The 19,683-nt window shown below is 37.6% G+C and overlaps 1 protein-coding gene across 5 annotated transcripts in view; it reads left to right on the top strand.

Moving 5' to 3' along the window:
- The window catches only part of LRP1B (LDL receptor related protein 1B), a 622,229-nt gene that overhangs the window by 526,181 nt on the left and 76,365 nt on the right, over positions 1 to 19,683 (top strand). For all 5 annotated transcript variants that reach the window (XM_064435270.1, XM_064435269.1, XM_064435266.1 and 2 more), the window contains exons 59-63: positions 1,681 to 1,862; positions 4,101 to 4,300; positions 15,904 to 16,092; positions 16,828 to 16,976; positions 19,550 to 19,643. In XM_064435270.1, coding sequence (XP_064291340.1) covers positions 1,681 to 1,862; positions 4,101 to 4,300; positions 15,904 to 16,092; positions 16,828 to 16,976; positions 19,550 to 19,643 — 814 coding nt within the window. The remainder of the gene's footprint in view (positions 1 to 1,680; positions 1,863 to 4,100; positions 4,301 to 15,903; positions 16,093 to 16,827; positions 16,977 to 19,549; positions 19,644 to 19,683) is intronic.

Genomic DNA, 19,683 nt, shown 5'->3' with positions numbered 1-19,683 from the left:
TGTTATTGGGAAATGCAGTCAGAAGCTGGACCATGCACATGAAGTGCCACACTGGTGGTCTCAGTGACTGGGACAGGTTGAAGTGACTCTCCCAAGGAAAAGTCATCAGAAAGAGAGACTAATTATTTTGGTTGGTGCTCTGGTGTAGTGTTTACACAGCTAAACCACTACCTACTTTTTCAGAGTTATCCATTTCTGCATGAAATGTCCCTTGTGCCAGTGCAGCAGTTGCTGCAATTACTCATTTATAAACTGGTGAAGCTGGTAGTGTGGAGGTTTTAGAAAACAGAACCTCTTATTTCCATTAGGAAAGCAATGTATCCTGGAATTTAACTTTTAAAAAGATTTTATAAGGTGATAAATTATGTAACAACCTGAGAAGGTGCTTTTACATATTCATAACTATAAAATTGATTTAAAGCATCTCACCATATCCCTTCTTATCTTGAAGGCTTTTTCATGTCTTCAGATGGTAAATAAATTTAAAACTAGCACATTCAGTTATACATAATACAGGTTTATGCATGTTTATACTCTGGTGCACATGCTGTTAGTGATAAAGATAACAGTAAATTAGAATGTACACCAGAGTAATAAACCCATTATTAGTGCTTAAGAAATCTCATACATTTGCAAGTATTGCTTTCTGATTTGTGGGTTTTTTTCCTGAAGTTCTAGTTGCACAAACCTAATCAGGACTTAATCAGGAATGGAATAGTCAGGATAGATCTTCTCAGGAATAGAATTTTCAAGCCTAGAAGAAATTGGACTCAAATGATTGTGAACATTCGAATATTACTGAACACTTGTCATGAAGTACACCCAGACAAGCCAGACTGATTCATGCCATGATGAGATTTGTAATCACATATATCTAGAGGAATTTGTTCAAGTTCCAGAATTATCCAAGTCATCAAAAACCCTGAGAATAACACATCCCTATCAGTAGTCTGTAGGCTTTCCAGTGGGTGACTAAATTGCTTTTGTCTCTTAACAATGTAGTCCTTTTGAAATTTAACAAATTCTTGGGAAGTTTCTAATTCTTCTTCTGCATGAATGCTGGAAATAAGAGCACAGTATTTCCTTTCCAGCCAGCAACTCTGAGTGCTCTCATGGTCTCTTTGTCTCGATGACATATGGCACTACTGTGACATTAAAATGAAGGATATGCTGATGGAGACTGCTGAGAGAAATGGGGAGATGAGCAGCAGATGTGCTCAAGGGCACGCTGTGGGGAGAGCAGCCTCATCTCCACTGTGTTCTGCGGAAAAAAAATAAAATAGTGAAAGGGAGAAAAGTTTGGTTTTATTTATTTATTTATTTATTTATTTATTTATTTTACATTAAGAGAAAACTAGAAGCTTAAGATGAAAAATGAAAGATAAAAAGTTTTTAAAAGTTCATAATACAGAGACATTGGTAATTTCCTCTTTACAATACCATAGTATACTCCATTCTCCCTTACTAGGACAAAAGTGTCACATTGTTGTAGCTACTTAAGAAGTGTCATTACCTGAAAAGTGTCCATGTTTAGCACTAAATAATACCCAATTTTTACATGTTTTATGTCACCGTATCAAATATCCAGTCTCTCAATATCCTGGCATCAGTAGCTCTCAAATTATTGTTCCTTTTCCCAATTATTTAGATAAATAATTAATGTCGCTTTTGCTTTTCCAGGTAGTCCACAATACAGCTGTTCCCAATGCCCTGGCTGTTGATTGGATTGGGAAGAATCTCTATTGGTCTGATACTGAAAAGAGAATTATTGAGGTGTCTAAACTCAATGGCTTGTACCCAACCGTCCTCGTGAGCAAGAGAGTGAAGTTTCCCAGAGATCTGTCTTTAGATCCTCAAGCTGGGTATGAAGCAGCCAGTTTTAGTACTTCCTACTTAATCCTTATTTGATATTAAAATATTTTTTTATTCAAAAAATGCATAGGAAATAATACTGAGTTGTTTGTTGGTTTGGGTTTTTTTTAATCTAATATTCAGTGATAGGAGAAAATTGTTGTGTTGGTCTGGATTCTACCTAAACAAAGAAAAGCAGTGTTTTTCCTTGCACAAAAATATAACCTATCTAGTTTACTATTTTTTTCAAGATAAAAGCTGTTTTCTACTATTTCTTAGAACTAGAATTTAATTTGCTTGTAACTGTGCCATTTCTTCCCTGTAAAATTGGGGAGGGAGGATGCAGACCTTTGTTTAATGTTTTCAAGAGATGAATTCATGGGATCTTTCTGTAGTTGCCTGGGCATCCCTGAGTATGCAAAAATCACTCTGCAAAGTTAGTACACAGAGTCCCAGTCTTTCAGGAAGGCTTAGATATATAAATAAATAGACATAATAACTTGCTGGGGGGTTTTTTTGTGTGTATAGACAGCTTTCCAAAGCTGTTTTTTTTACATTTTTATTGCTAAACATAAGCTTTTGTTCATTTATTTTGAAAGAGAATTTTACTGAAAATACGAACTCAAATTCAGAGTTATAATTTGTAATGGTGTTACTTGTATCTTGGGTTTGTGGTTTTCTCCTCACAAATGAGAAATGCTCAGTGAATTATCCTGCTGCTGCCATGCAGTTTGTTTCCAAAGAAAACATTTTCTGTTGGAGAGAGTGGGGAAAGTTTCCTCTCTCTGCTGCTAGTGTGGAGCAGGCTGGGTGCCAGCATATTGCACCTGTGTGTTGTAGGACACCTGTAACTGTTCTTAGGGCCACCATTTCCTCCTGCACACAAATTCTGTTCCAGGTGGTTATTAAGAGTATGAGCTGCATACGGATTTTGGAGAGCCTGTCCAAAGCCTGTAGAGCAGAATCAGCTTCCCAGCTGGAAAGATCTGTCCTGAGGTTCTGAGTAATGGCACACAACAGCAGCCACATGCATCCATGTGCTAAATAATGGGATTTTTCTTTCTTTATGGCAAACATGCTCTGCATTGTGGTTAAGTAGCATATTGAGGGGGAAATTTCTGTTCAGCTTTCTGACAGTGTCTCTCAGTGTTTCACACATTTTTAAACTCTCTGTGCAAGAAACTGTTTTAATGTTTTGGAGCTAGTACTTATTGAAGCAATTCAATTTGCATTATGTGGCTGTTAACCGCAAAAAAAGTTTTGTAATATGTGTCAAAAAAAGAAGTAGATGTAATATCATATTTCTGATAAATTTAGTAATGATCCATTTATGCAGGATATGAGATTTACAAAGTCCAGTTTGGCTGATGCTTCAAATTCTAAGGTATCAAGACTAAGCCATTTAAATGCACATTTTACTAGTCCATCATCAATTTCATAAAATCACATCTAGCATGGGGATTCTTCTTCAAACCCTTTACATTCAGCACACCTATTTAGAGACAGGCCCAGAAAAATGAAAAGATTTATCTGGAAGGTGGAAATATTGTAGAGTAATTACTGATTTGTTGTTGAGATCAACTAAATAATTTAAGCATTGAGTCGCAGAATGGTTTGATTAAGAAGAGACTTAAAGATCATCCAGTTTCAAACCCCCAAGATGGGCAGGGATGCCATCCCAGGTTGCTCAAAGCCCCATTCAGCCTGGTCTTGGGCACTTCCAGGGATGGGGCAGCCACAACCTCTCTGGTCAATTATTACTGCTGATGCCTTGTGGAGGCTGACCTAAAACAGAGACTAGATGGAGCTGAAGAACAAAGTAGGGATTTAATAGAAGGCCTCAATGGGTCCACCTTGGGCAGCACAAGAGCCCAGCCAGGGCTACACCAAGATGAACCAAAATGGTCCCAAAATGCACGAGCGCTCACGGGGTCTCTCACATTTATATGTTCTCCATTTGCTCATTGGAGTGAATTGCCAATCACAGCTTTAGCCCATGAAGTCACATCCTGCTTGTTTTTCTCTCTTCAGTCCACATTGTTTGTGCTCTTGGGCCTGAGGTTTGGATCATTTGTCCTTGGTCCCCAGCTAGAGAAGGATTTGTTTTGTCTCCCTGCTCTGTGTAGAGAGCTCACCATCCTCTAATATGAAGCTCAAGAGTTCACACTAAAGCAGCACAGAATCTGAAAAATAGAAAAGATAAAATCTGAGGCATCACAGTTTTTCAGCTGCTGTGTTTTGTTCCACAGATACCTGTACTGGATTGATTGCTGTGAGTCCCCTCACATTGGCCGTGTTGGGATGGATGGATCCAGGCAAGCTGTGGTTATAGAAACACAGATATCCAGACCTATGGCTCTCACCATTGACTACGTCAACCACAGACTGTACTGGGCTGATGAAAACCACATTGAGTTTTCTGACATGGATGGATCTCACAGACATAAAGGTTGGTGAACACTCCAGTTGTTTTTTTTTTCTTTTTGAGGCTTTCCATGTTATATATAATTATATAAAAACTGTCCTTTCAAACCTCTTTCCAACGTTTTTCGAGATTATTTTTTTCCTTTTATGAATATTTTAAAATCTCCTTTTTATTTTTTTTTTTTGGATATGAATAGTTTTCAAACATGCAGTACTATGTGTTTGTGGGAAAACTGTCAAATAGTAAAAGAAGCTCCAAGAACACACTCAGAAATCTGAGGCACCCTTTCAATTTCATACTCTGGCCTATATAGTCATGTTCTTGATTAAGTTACAAAGTGAGTAAAAGTAGAAGGGATAGATCCTCTGTGCCATGTGTCAGAATAGGGGGCTAAAATCAGCCTTTTCTCCCACTTCAGAAAGCCTGGAAATGCTATTACTCTGCTCAGCATGAGACCAGTATGTCAAATGTAATTGGGGCTTTCCTGGTAGATGGGTGAAATAATAACTTTTGAAATACTTCTGTAATGAACTAATCTTTATCCCTGTGTTTTGCTTCTCACCTGACAGGTAATTAAAAAGCTTGTATCATTTATCTGTAAAGTATTCAAAAAAAAATTCTACACTATGATGAATTGTTCTCATATTCCAAATGGTATAATTAAAGATCTTTCATTTAAATTCAAATATATTAAATAGTATCAGTCTACTAAGTTTTTTGTTGGGGCTTTATTTGAGACAAAATTGTTACCTGAGCTCCTTCCTCAAGCTTTACCCAAACCTCAGCACTGCTGTACTGCTGGTAAAACTTCATTGATCTGGGCGTTTTTAGGCTTTTATCTCGTACTGGGTACCTTCAGGTCTTCTCCAAATCCAAATGATGAAATAACTACTTCATTTTCAGATCAAAGCTTCATCATGAAATTTAAAAAAAAAAAAAAAAAAGGAAAGCAAAACAAGTTTTCTAGCCCTTACATTCATGAATTGTTGGTTATAAATACATCATGAATAATTCAGTGGCAGTTGTCTGAGATGGTAGATTGGAGACACTCTAGCAGTAGCTATGAGAGCTGTAAACATTCCCATTAATTCTCAGCGTAATGTCCATGGTTTTTTTTGGATAAACACTGGTCAGTTGTAACCTGCTCACCTAAGCAGCACTCACTCAGACATAGCCCCGAGCTGGATTCCTGCTGACATTCTGCTCTTCTGACAGAGGAAGCAAAGTTCCCTACTCCTCTTGATGTCATTCCCTGTGCTGCTATCCTGCTATTTTCATTCCCATAAAATCATCCTCCTACTCTTCTTTCTGAAACTTTCAAAGGAAAGAGGTAAATAATAGCCCTAAACTGCAGTGGTCAAACCTTTCACAGTCTTCCCTTTCAGCCTGAGAGTTTTAGAATTTTTTTTCCCTAAAAATGTCCTCCTGTCACTAAATTGAGGAGATAGCTGCAAAATTCCAGCCAGGTCATCTTCATTGCCTCAGTCTCCAGCCTGTGGGGTTCTCCTGCACAATTGGGTAAAATCAGTTTCAACTGCTTTATATCCACAGAGTTCATGTCTTCTCCTCAGGATATCTGATCCTGTAGAATAAGGAAATTTGTCACAATGCCGCAGCAATTTTTTCCAAATTTGGTACCAGTGAAGTATCTGAGGCAAGCTCCAAAAGCAATAGTTACTTTGTGTAAAGCTGGTATCCTGCTGCTTTTGAGGACATGTCTCTTTGAAGTCCAGATGGTGTATAAATATTCAAGCCATAAGAATTGAGCTTTGGGAGAAAGATCCTGAGGTATTTAAATGATGTGAAAGCAGATTTTTCCCTTAGGCAATCATTGTGGAGGATGAGGTTGGAAGAGACCTCATGGATTACCTAGTCCAACCTCACAGATCACCTAGTCCAATCTTTTCTGGGAAAAGCATGGTCTAGATGATCCACAACCATGTCCAGCTGCATCTTATAAGTGTCCAATCCACCATTTCTTTGGGAAGATATTCCAATATTCTAATTGTGAAAATTTTTCCTCTTGTCTGCAGTGGGAATCTTCCCAAGAGTAGCCTGTTCCTATCACTCCTCACCTTTTCCATGTAAAAAGGGAATCTCCATTTCTTTGCAGCCCTCTTTAAAGGCTGGGATGTGGTAATGAGGTTTCTCTTCTCAAGAGTGAACAAGCCCAGTTCTCTCAGCCTTTGCTCTCATGGCAGCTTCCCAAGCCTTGGATCATCTTTGTAGCCCTTGTCTGGATCCTCTCCCACCTGCCCACACCTAATGCCTCTTGTCGCTTTCTGCTGTCAGGAGTTCCACTCAAAACATCATTAACAAATCAAAATGAAGTTGTAAAAAGTTTCTCTGGATTTAACAGTGGCAGAATTCTTGGTGTCTGAAAGAGATGAAACAGCCCCGTGGGTGCTCCAAGGGGAGCTTTGACAGTTTTGCAGAGTTCACACATAATGATCAATTTGCCTTTAATCAAAGTCTTTTCCCTTTCTCCCTGCTTTCTCCTGGAACAACCAACCAAAAAAAATTAATTTCTTTGTGATTCAGCACAAGACTAGAAATATTTTTGACAATGAAATTTATCCATTGTAAAATAATTATTTTAATAGGGGAAACTCAGTGTTCAAGTTCAGTGTTTGGAACTGTGATCCCCCTTGGCCTTCTGATATCTGTAATCCACACTGATGAGCACTTAAAAGAGAAAGATTAGATTTTATCTCTTGTGATAACTGTGTTCCTTGAAGGAATGTTTTTCACATAGATTTCATGGTCTGTTTTCCTTTGTCATTTTGGACATTATTTATTGTCAATTAACTAAGGGGGAGATGATTGTGTTTGTTCTTATCCTTTGTGTTTTTGAATGGAGAAGGATAAAGGCACAGATATGGTGACCACAAAATACATTTTCATGGAGGAGAGGATAAAGTCTGAACAGGAATGCTGTGAGTGATGAAATCTGAAGCGCTCCTAATGGCAAGCTAATCATTTTCTCACCTGTTTCTGTGACCTCTGAGGATAAGGCTGGCTTGCTCTAAGGTTTTTTTCCTGACACTATGATTTTTGGATTTTAAATTGTCTGTTTTAAATTTCTGACACACAAAATGTGTCAGAAAATGCCACAGGGATTTCAAAAGACTCAGCAAATAATTAACTTTTAAGAATTAGTGGATTTCATATCATTAAGGGATGGTATGAGACAGTGTGCAGTGTTCTGTGCTCCACATCAGATAATTTAGGATAACACAACAATCTTAGGCTAATTATTGACACGCTGTCTGCTAAACAGGGAGTGTTTATTACATGCAACGAGAGTTTACATGTATTTAGATCTTGGTCTTAACATTTCTTCAGCAAGTATGGAGTTTTCAAAATTTGTTTGTTTCTTCTGAACCTTAAAGCTTTTTGAGGGGCACATCTGCTGCTTTTTTCTTGTAAAGTTCCTCTGCATTTCAGCAGAGAAATTGTGTTTTATAATTGCCAAGAGACTCCTAGTAAGAATTTTGAAAACATGCTAACTAGGCCAGAAATCTTAGAGTGCTTGGGAGCTCTTCTTGGTGCTGGGGCAGCGATGACCTTGCTGAGCTGTTTGAAGTTTAATGCTTGGTTATATAAACTGTCTTTAGAGCTTAGCCAATTCAGCACTGCAGCATTCACAAATGTTATACCCTGTAAATGATTAAGCAAGTATTGAAGCACTAATCTGGCTAAGCACTAAGCTGGTTTACTTATGTGAGCATTAAAAAAAAAAAATAAAAAATTCAAGAATTTGTCAGACTTAGCTGCTTTCTGTTCCCACAGCTCAGACGAGATGCAGGCTTCACAGTTCCTTGGGTATCTGGTTGCTCCATGCAGGTTTTCCCAACCTTCAGGGCTCCTAAATCCCAGAGCTGGCTGCATTGCCCCATTTCTCTTTGAAGATGAGCATTTCAGTAAAATGAAACTATAAACAGGAAATCTGGCATTTCAGTTTAGGACGTAGACAACCTTCTCTGAGGTTAGGCCTTAAACTGTGTCAAGTTGTTGGTTTATACTGCAAAAAAAAGAAAAAGTTGGGCACTTCATTCCTTCATCTGACAGGGGGATGGAAATTAAGCAATGGAAAAGTGTTGCACTTTAATTAAATTTTTATTATTAAATTACTTCTTTAGGTGTAATATAGTTAACAGAGAATAGCTTTCCTGGAGTCACTCAATTTGAAAAAACACCCTGTTCTTGAGACAGCTTCTGCCTGAATGTTTTAAATTTTCAGAATTGGAGAGTATATATGCAAGTTTTGAAGTAATGAGTACAGGGGGTTTGGAGATTGCAACCACTTTAATTTTTAGTGCCTGTAATTTCAAAAGTTTCTCATTGTCAGCAGTTCGTAGGTAGAAGATGAGTATTTGTGTCTAATTCTGAACTCTGGCACTAGAGTTTTGTAAAAGAGAACATGCCCAATTGTTTATAAAATTGTCCTAATGTAGAAGTTATCTAAAAGATTACAGAAGCCAATTCCTTCCAGATTTATATTGGAAGTTTTCATAGCTGAAAAATTAGAGAAGTCTGAAAGAGGGTTTGTTTCTCAGAGCAGATGAGAAGTAGTTCTGATATGGCATTTTCTCCCCCAATTTTTGAGGAGTCTATAGAATTATTCATTGTAGCCACATCTGATAACGCAAACTGATAATTGCTTCCTCTCCATTATTGACTTCTGGATTCACTTTTCATAATTGTTCCTATAAAATTCTCCAAACTATATGTCTTCCCAAATCTGATTACTTTATTTTATTGGGGTCCTTCTCTTTTAAAGGATATTATTCAGGAGAAATTGTTCAGATTCACCTATATTACAGGCAGTTCACACAGTTACTTTACTCTAAGGGTTCCCAATCTCCAGTTTATGAAGGTGATGCCTTGTGAAGGCTGACCAAGAACAGAGGCTAGATGGGACTAAAGAATAAAGTAGGGTTTTATTCAAAGGATCTCCTCCATGGATGCACCTCGGGCAGCAGCAGAGCCCAGCCAGGGCTGCCCCCAGGATGAACCCAAATGGCCCCAAAATGCACGAGCGCTGCCGGGGTCTCTCCCTGGGCTCAGCTCTGCTCCATGTGCACATTGCAGTTCAGTGGCCAATTCCAGCTGCAGCCCCTGCAGTCCCACCCTGCTTGTTTTTCTCTCTGCAGCCCACCATTGTTTATGCTCTTGGGCCGGAGATTTGGATCATTTGTGCTTGGTCCCCAGCTAGAGAAGGGATTGTTTCATCTCCCTACTCTGTGCAGAGAGCTCACCATCCCCTAACCTGAAGCTCAGAACTACATGCTGAAGCAGTACAGAATCTGAAAAATATAAAAGCTAAAATCTGAGGCATCAAAGGTTGTCAGCAGGTTGGTTTCTGTATATTCCCCTGGTCTTGTGAAATGTACTCAAATTAAATTAGATTATAAACTTATGAAAATAGTTCACTATACTCGAAACTTCTCCATGAGCTGGACTTGTGCCATCACAAATTTTAAGGGATGGACATTATTTTCCATGCAGCTGCTCCTGTCAGGGGACAATCAGGACAGAGAATATAAACCACAGATTTTCTGTTTTCTCCCTGTTCCAATGAACACAATGGAAAACAGGTGGATTTTGATCAAGGGAGTTGCAGTATTGGACAGCTCCCATGGTTCCAGTAGAAGATAAATGAGATAAAGCAAAGTGGCCCAGTGGTTTATGTCCTCACAGTTGGATGGTGGCAGGAGAGGGAAAGATAAAAGGAATAGCTTGGGGGGGTCACTGGAATGGATACCAAAACCAAGACAGGAGTCTAAGATGAGGGGCTGGCGGGCAGGTAAAAGGTCTCTGTAAATAATTAAAAAATCCTTTGAAACTCACTAACACACACAGTTGTTCCACTCAAATAATGACTTGTGCATATTTGAGAGTAATTTATTACTGCTGTGTACTGCCATGGAGTTACTGGCATATAAACAGCTGCTCACAGTGAATTAAAGAAGGTAATAAAACATTTTAAAGTGGGTCAATAAAATATTGCATTCCTAGTTTTTATCAATTGGTTTTATAGGCATATTTTGAAAAATGTATGCATGTTTTCTAATGGTGTTGTTATATCTAATAGTGAGCATTAATATCTCAAATATATGAATGCCTTAAGATGTTTAGATTTAAGGCTAAATTTCCTGCTTCTTTAGTAATAGTTTGGGGATGTGTAGCAAGTTCTGTGTGAGTTTGTTGTACTGAAATACTCTCAGTTTTCATTGTTTCAGTTACATTTTTATACTGGCAAAATATCCCACCACTGAATGCTAGGACTTTTATCTTCCATACTTAACCCAGGCTGGATGTGTGATGTATAAAAGAAATATTTATGCATGGACATGTTATTAAAGATATGAGTAATAACATCATAAAACTCTCTCAGTATATAACTATATATATAGTTATATATAGTTAAGTCTATATAGTTATATATAACTATATAGTTAAGTCGGTATAGTTATATATAGACTTAATCTATATATTCCATTAATATTTATTTTTTGTTCATTGAGTTTGACAGGTTTAGGTTTCTAAACCAAGTGTCAATTTCATAAATGTAATAATGATTATAAAATATCTTTAAAATACTGTATTTTAATGTAATATATAATACAATGTAATATACTTAAATTTAATTATATCTGTCAGAACTACACACTTTGTCACAAGCTTAATAAAGATAATCTTATTGTCATTATTCATTACTAATTTTATGGACTAAGCACTTCAAATTCTTTATCAAAGGGAACAAGCATCAGAAGTAAGTAGTATAGGAAATAAAAAGGTATTGACTGTGTCTCAGAGAGGCTCCAAGTTGAATGTAAAATGAGACAGAAACAGCTACAAGGAAGTTCACTTGGCAAGAGGACAGTGGGGGCCAGGAATTGCTGCAGAAGAAATCAGCAATCTCCAAGTTTATTTGGTTTTGTGGGTTTAATTGCTATTTTCTTATTAAGTGTTGTTCTTTGATGTAATTTGTCTTTGGAGGGTTTGTAATCCTTCCTAGGAGATTACCACTGGTTCCATTTAGATCGAGATGTCAGTAGGCTTTTTATTTCTGTTTTATTGCAGTTCAGAAAATCAAGTTTCAGGGAGTGGAATTCAAAATAGTGTAGCCTGTTTTACCTCGTTGGGTCACCCATGTAAATTTTCTGTGTTTGGGTGCCAAAATTCTTGAACAGAAACTGCTCTAATGCCACAGGGAGCTGGAAAGTAATTTAAATTGTTGCTCAACAATAATTAATTACCTTTAGCCATAGCTTCCCAGCACTAGCATTCTAGCAGGGTGAATTTTTGGGAAGAGCCTAACAGGGATCTTTCACCCCTTCTGTTTTTGTAATGTTTGCACAAGGGCAGGGCAAGGTTGCAGTCCCTTGTTTTTGGAAGGGAAGGGACACATCTCTTTCTGTCTTGGAAGTGATCAACCATTTTCTGGACATGATAGGGCACTGATAATTTTGGTTTTGATTTTTTCTTACAAGGGGTCAACATTTGTCCTTTAAAGGACACTTTTTCTTGGTACATTGATTTTACCATCCGCCAGTGAGACCTTTTAAATTATTATTTGAATTATTGTATTTGCTTTTACTTTTGGAAAAACTTCTGTTTCAATAAGAGCCAAGGGAGCTGGGTTTCACTTCTGTGTGGCTTCAAGTTCTGTAGCTCAGGAATCCTAGATGGAATGATTTCATTCCTGAAATCAAATGAACATTTTTTTATGCTTAAGTAAATGTGCTCAGAAAATATAAGGGAAGCAGAGTTCACTTTCCAGAGAAAAGTAAACATTTGTATCACAAATATGACTTACAGCCTATGAATTTATATTCTTGCATCAAAATTGATACAAAATGCAGGAGAGAGAGATATACTTTGAGTCTGTCATGTTTCTTATGTGTCTACATAACCATGTTCCCTCCTGTGGTTCTTCTCTTAAGTTCATGCAGCACTTTCTCTTCCTTTATTGTGTTATATAGTGTAATTTTTGTCTTCAAGTATCTAATAAGTTTTATTTCCCACCACTTCTGATCTGTGACAAGCCTCCTTGTTTTTTCCTTTTGTTACCAGCCTGTGTTTTTTCTTCCTGTTTTCTGCAGCTTTATGGAAGGCCTGTGCATTCCTTCTCCTTTCTGCCTCCTCTTTCTTGCCCCTTCTCTCATCTGCCCGTTTGGTCAAGCCCTGTTTGGGATTAGCATTCAGTGTCAGAAAATTCGTGCGTAAAATGAACCACTAGAGAATCAGAGTTGGCAGCAGGTGTGTTGGAAGAGGAAGAATTGTAAGGAACTTGCCCTGAGAGGAGGAGGTTGTGGAGGAGAAAGGAATCACCAAAGTAAAATTTTTAGCTTTAACAAAATATATTCCTTTCTTACTAATGGGTTTGAGATGGGATAAAATGTTTTCAAATAGCTGATGCAGAGGAAACAGAGGTGTTTTTTATGACTAACCTGCCTTTAATTCAAGCTCATACAAAATAATTTGGTTTTGCAGTGCTTGCCAAAGAAAGAGGAGCAATGTGTCTTCTTCTCCTGTTTAAAACTGCAATTCACACCACACAGCTTGCTGTAGGGTTAATAATTAGTATTAATTAGGGTTAATAATTAGTATTAGACATAGAGTATTAGTACTGTATGTCATTTATGATGAGATCAATCAGCTAAAGCTTTTTTGGAATTAGAGGAAAGAGTGAAAAAGGCAGTGAGTGTTTCTTCTACTCCATAATTTCTAAAAAATCAGTATTCACTGCCTGAAGTTTTGGAAATGTGAAACACTGATGTCCTCAAAGGCAAAGAATAAAGAGCATGAGAGACTATTTTACTGCTCCATCAGATAATCAGATGTAAAAATGACCTCAGTTTTCTGTTCATTTTTGTTTGGTCATTCACAAGTAATGGGAACTGTAAATTCTGTAACCTCTTGCATGTCAACTGTTCTGATGTTTCTTTGCTTACAACATATTAAAAAGCAAAGAAGAATTGTATTCAGCTGCGGTAGAACTATTCCTTAAAAATAAAGTAAGTCAGAATTGGTAGCCACTCTGAAAAATGCCTGTTTTTAGAAAACTCTCTTAGGCTTTACAGGTTCATTTTCTACAAGAAAATACATTGAGTTTTATGGTCAGCTTAGAAGAATGTTATAAGTTTTTCTGTTATGTGATTTTTATTCTTCTTTTATAAGAATTTTATATTTTTAAGGTCAGTGTAGAATTTTTGACAGAAATATTTGTCCGGTGATTCTGTAGTTATATTCAATTTTCTTCAAATGGATTTTCATTTGCATATATGTGTACTATTCATTGCTTTCTTAATTGATTGTTTAATAACCTTGTTTCACAACAAAATACATTTAGCTTTTACAGCTTTAAATGGTGCAACTTTGTTTCGATTGTGACCTAATGGAAAGTTAATGCAGAAGCCCATTAAAATTACAGAGTTGCTCAGAAATAAAAATAGTGACAGGATAAAGTGCAACCTGAATCTGTGAGTGCTAAGCCATTGACAGTTTCAACTTTCTACCTATAAATGGTAATAATAGAAAACCCAATTTTTAGAAATAAATAAATTTTGTCATTCTTCTTTTAAAGAACATAAAAAGAAGAGAGTCTAATAGTTGTTGCATTGTTCCTGGTAAGGTTGGTTTATTTTTAAGAAGTTTGAAAGAGTTAAGCTTTTAAACCTGGTACTTGCAGAATTTATTTTTTCTTTTAAATAAAAGAAAATTGTACTTGAGTCAGTGACCAATTTTCTGATGTGCAGTGTTCTAACTGTAATATTTAATATTTTGTGCCACACACTTCACTTGGCTTCCCTGTTAATGCAGTGTGATGGGCCAGTTCAGGCAGTGTAAGGTAATCTCCTGAGTCTTCTTTAGCTCATGAATATAAAGTTTCATCTGGATTTTGATGTATGTCTAATCCAATGAAGACAGGATAAATTGTCTGGCTACCCACAAACATCCACAAAACCAAAGAATAAGCATTTATTCATGTATCTATGCTTAGGATATGGGGTTTACTTCCTGGATATCCAAAATAAGGATGACTATTGGGTTATTTTTCATTGGTTGGTAATAATAAAGATGATGAAATCAAAATATTCTTTTTTCTATTTAAATCTCTTCATGTATGTTAATGTTTTTATATGCCCTTTTATTCTGATTTTAAACTTAACTTTGATCAGAAAAGGAGAAAACAGACAGATAAAATAGGACATATTTTGTCTTTAGAGAGACTGGAGTGGGACCTTTGAAATCTTTAATTTGGTGCCAAAAGTAGAAGCAAGGGTTATAATTTTTATGAACCAATACTGTCTCAGAACTGAAGCAAAAATAAAATAATTAGTTTTATGGAAAGCTTCGGGGCTTCATTCAGGGCAGCAGCTTCTGAGGTCCCATCCTGCTTCTCCTGCCAGCCTGGTTTGTATTTCTCATTGGAAACATCACACAATGGGACTCTACAAATCACAGAAATCATAAGAGCTTTTCTTGTACTGTACCATGTATGGAACTGTGGCAAAGCTGCCTCTCTTGTGAGAATTAAGATTAAATTTGCCAAAATGTCTTTGGACTTTGACTGATTTCTCAGAAATGCTCTGAAGCTCTTTCAAAAATATCATATTCTTATTTCATTGTGATAGATGTAGTTCATGGAGACATAGAAGAAGGGAAAATAATTTCAGGCATAAGCAGCAAGGTCTCCTTGACCAGAGGGCAACATGTCCTGCACTGGAGCTCAGTACAGAGAGGATTACTGGATAGAAAATTGAATTTTCTAAGTTGTTGTTCCATATACTCAGTACCAGTCATCAGATCTCAGTGAGCTATAAAATGTTCCAACAGGAATTTGAGATTTACCTACTCTGTGTCAACTCTTTTCAGGTAAAAAGATGCAGGAAACAAGGTAAAGGTGTTAAAGATGTGCTAGTTAAATGTGACAGTCAGCTTCTCTGCCTTTTCACCTTTATCAGTAATTAGGTGATTCAGCAGCAAAAGATTATCATTTACAAATTAATTATTGTGGGCAGATAGTCTCCTGTGACATCTATGATTGCTACTATTGATGTTTAAAGGAGAAAAAAAGAAAGGTGGCATTCAGTTACTGTTTACCAAGAACAAATACTTCAGGTTAAGGAGTTACTGAAGGATAAAGAATGCTCCAAAGCTTTTTCTCCCTGTTGTCCTTCCATCATTTTTTCAAATAATGGTGGTTCATAATTTTGTGATACTGTAGATATGGACTATCATCATCACTTTGTTGATTTTTCTAAATTTATTTGTGTGGTTGGTGATGCTAGAAATAATCAATAATCCCCCTTACTGCAATGATTATTTTAATGCAATTTTTTTGTTATTTTTTTCCTGTCTTGTCAGTATATTTTGATGAAATAAAATGCTATAAATTGTATGAAAGGATATTAAACACAGTGCATCAGGGATGTATATGTTATGTTATGGAAGTTTTCTAATAACTTGTGTTGCTGTAGAAGAGCCAATTTATGTTGCTTATGCAAAGAGTGGGAAAAGTTACAGTGGGGAATATTTTAATACTGTGCAGTGGGGAATATTTTAACTGGCAGTTTCCCAAGGGTGAACATTAATCTGAGCATCTCTCCTTCCAGTCCCTAATCAAGACATCCCAGGGGTGATTGCACTGACATTGTTTGAGGACTACATCTACTGGACAGATGGGAAAACCAAATCCCTCAGCCGTGCCCACAAAACCTCTGGCTCAGACAGGCTCTCCCTGATTAACTCGTGGCACACCATCACAGACATCCAGGTGTATCATTCTTACAGGCAGCCTGATGGTAATTATCCTGTCTCTGCTTCCCAAGCAGCACATGGATGTATTTAACTGAGTAGCCATGTGCTGTGGTACTGCATGCTCATTTATCTGCAATGATTGTTTCTGTTCTGTGGAAGTTGGCAAATTATCGTTTTTAAACATAAATCTGTGATTAATGTTTTAAGCACATCCAGTAATAAATACATCTAACAAAACTTGTTCAGTGGAGCAATAATTTATGTGCTTAAAAATTAAGCCAAATACTGGCTGAAAGTAAAGAACTGTTAAGTTGCATTAGAGTACAAGTTACTATTTTTTAAGAGAGGAACAGAGTGTTATGAAAACTTTTAACCTGTTTCTTTGAAAATGTTAATATTGCTGAAGAATACTGCTACGATGAGGGAATGTCAGAATGTGAGTGGTATGATTGTATCTTATCTGCTGATATCACTGTATTTGAATTGTAACTGAATGCTATTTGGCAATTGACCTAGATAAGCTAATTTTTCTCCCATTATAAAAAAAAGAGCTTTTTTTCTTCCTCTTATTCTTTCAGTATTGAACTTACAGCCATGATAATAATTCATTTTTGCAGAGAATAGCTTAAAGGCAGCAGGAAGAGTTTGCCTCTGTGAGTTTTTGATTTGAGACATTGCATTGTAAGGACAGTACACGGAGCACGATTTTCTTCATCCATAAAGCAGATACCCCAAAGTGTGCTAAGAGGCTCTGATCTACCTCCCTGTTCTGTCCACAGTGTCCAGACACGTGTGCACCCTGAACAATGGTGGCTGCAGCCACCTGTGCCTGCTGGCCCCTGACAAGCTGCACTCCTGTGCCTGCCCCACCAACTTCTACCTGGCCGCGGACAACAGGACGTGCCTGTCCAACTGCACTGCCAGCCAGGTACTGCAGGGAAGGGGGTTCCACTGCCCTGCTCCTGGAACAGGGAGTGCTGGCTTCACCCAGGGAATGGGGAGCTTCAAAAGGAGCTCAGCACTCAGGGGGGCACTTGGAGCCTTGTGAGGTTGAGACCTCTCGGTGATCTCCCTGCTCGGCTTAGCCGGGAGGAGCTGGCTGATGGAAGAGACCTGCCCACACTTAAAAAAAATATTTCTTTAAATGACACTAGAAGCTTATTCCACTGTGAATTATATACTACCAGTTGGCTGAATGGCTCCATTCCAGTCTAATTAATTCAGTGGTAGTATGAATTGAAGAAATAGCATCATATCTTGGATACTTGAGGAGCAATATTTTATCACCTATGGAATCCACAGAGTGGACAGCAGAATTATGTAAAAGAGGTAGCTTTTACAGAGACAGGAAGTTAGAGGTTGACATTGGTTATTCATCTCTTTTTTTCCAGGTTTGCAATCTGTTTACTGTTTGATAACTCATCAGTCTGATGGCATCAGACGCAGAGATCAGTGGCAAAATTTTGTTTCTCCTTAAGATTTTCAGATGATGCTGTCAAATCAGAGCTGCTCCTACGATGTCATCATTTTTGACAGCACAGCCACCCTTGGCTATCTCTGATGGAAAGGAGTTGGATGGTCCATAAACTGACCTTGCCTCTCCAGACTATCCTGTGATGGACCATCTGGAATGAGTAGTTTTTTAATACAAATCCCATTAGATTCCTGAACATCAAAATTCCATCCATTTAAGACCCATATGACCCTGATCCCTGATTTTGCAGAGTTTTGTGTCTTCAGTTTAGAAGGCAATACAAGTAACTTCGTAACATCTAAGAGTTAGTACTTATTTCCTGGAAATAAGTTTCTAATGCCATTTTGACAGCCTGAAGTCCCTTTGTGGTGAGCAGAACAAGTAGAGAACACACAGAATGACAATTGTCTGAGTTTCTGTTTGTCTCCTGCCTTTGGCATCCTCCTGCTGACCCCTCTGAGCTGCGGATCTGTGTGGGGCAGTAACAGCTGCCCTTCAGCCCAGCCTGTTACACAGCAGGTCCCCCAAGGTGCTACAGGAATGATGTAGCTCCAACTATAAATTCTATTTCATAAATGCCTTTGAAACCCTGATTTTTCTTGGCAGAAAATATAAACTGAGCTAAGGTACCAAATTTAATATACCAATTAAAAACAGCTTTGTTGAATAATCAACAATTTTTAAAATGTGAAAAAAGCTGCCCAGAAACAGAAAAGGAAATATCTTGCCCTTCTAAATTTTTTTGGTTTCCTTCCTTTCTGTGCTCACAGACACGAGGTAGGAAAACCAACATTTCTTAAAAGCTGACTGATAATCTACCCAGATTTTTATCTCTGACATTAGCCACATCATGTACTCAGTTTTTAGGTTTAGCCCTAGAAAATTACGTCAGCTCGTACTGTTTGTTTTGTTTGTATTCCTCTTTCAGTCAGAACAAAGGTACAGTCACCTGAGTAGAAAGGAAATGCACAGCCTTCTTACAAAGGATTTTTCAGTTTTTTCTACAGATATTTTATCCTTTTGAAGTCTGAAAGGCTTTACATTTGGTTTGTTCATTTAATTCAAACAATGTAAGCAATACTGTACACAACACCAAACATTAAGGTTCTTTTCTGTAACTGTGGATGTTTGGGTTTATCTGGAAAAATGATGATGTCTGCTTCAACAGTCTGCAAAAATTGAGAATTGAAGTGTTTGCTTTGAATAAGACCTTCAAGAATGAAATCACAGAATGCAGCAAAATGTAATGAGCAGTTTGTGTTGGGACATTGCAAGCCAGCATAACACAGTCATTGAAACTTCAGTGATTTTTATCACTTTGGCAACCTCAATGCCAAACATCTCCAAATAAAAAACAAACCCCAATATTTAAAATACAAGTTTTGTAAAATTAACAGCCAGAAAATGTTCAATGCATCAATGCCTCAAGCAGCTGATCTGCAGAAAAAACCACTCCACAACGTGTAAAAGTTGTGGTCGATATGATTTATTTTAGTGCTGGACACATGTGGGATAGCTTCCTTTAAAGGACATGTGTACCTCCAAAAATTCCTGAGTCTGTTTTATCCCCCAGCCTATTGCACATGCCTAAAAGACATATGCATATGTATTAAACTCTCTTACCAATTTTTATGAGCTTGCACGTTTTTTCAGTCACATAGCTGTAATGTGGTGCTTTTAACCCAGATTCAGTTTTTCTGTCTGCTTGAGCCCCAAGGTCGGTGGGGACCCACTTTATCTCTCTTCAGCTTGGATGCTTGCATTTTTTTCCAAGTAGCTTTGAGTCTCCATTGTTTTCTCTGCAGAGAATATCTATTTCTCTGTTACGAGCACAAGTTAACAGACTTAACAAGTTCAAACAGCAGACTCCAGTTAAATCCAAAATTGGCTTCTACCTTAAGTTAAGCCCCTCACACCGTAGCTGATTTTCATAAACTGTGCCATTCCTGCTTATAAATAAATAAATAAATAAATGGATAAATGTCAACATGAAATCTTTTACTCCTGCTGGCCTTTCCTCTTTGCAGTTCCGTTGCAAAACCGACAAGTGCATCCCGTTCTGGTGGAAGTGTGACACGGTGGATGACTGCGGGGACGGCTCCGACGAGCCCGCCGAGTGCCGTGAGTGCGCGCTGGCTCTGGGCTCCGGCTCCGTCGCCAG

Source organism: Passer domesticus, chromosome 10 (genome assembly GCF_036417665.1).
Source record: "Passer domesticus isolate bPasDom1 chromosome 10, bPasDom1.hap1, whole genome shotgun sequence".
In the NCBI taxonomy this organism is placed as follows: domain Eukaryota; kingdom Metazoa; phylum Chordata; class Aves; order Passeriformes; family Passeridae; genus Passer; species Passer domesticus.
This window is presented reverse-complemented; position numbering and strand designations above follow the sequence as displayed.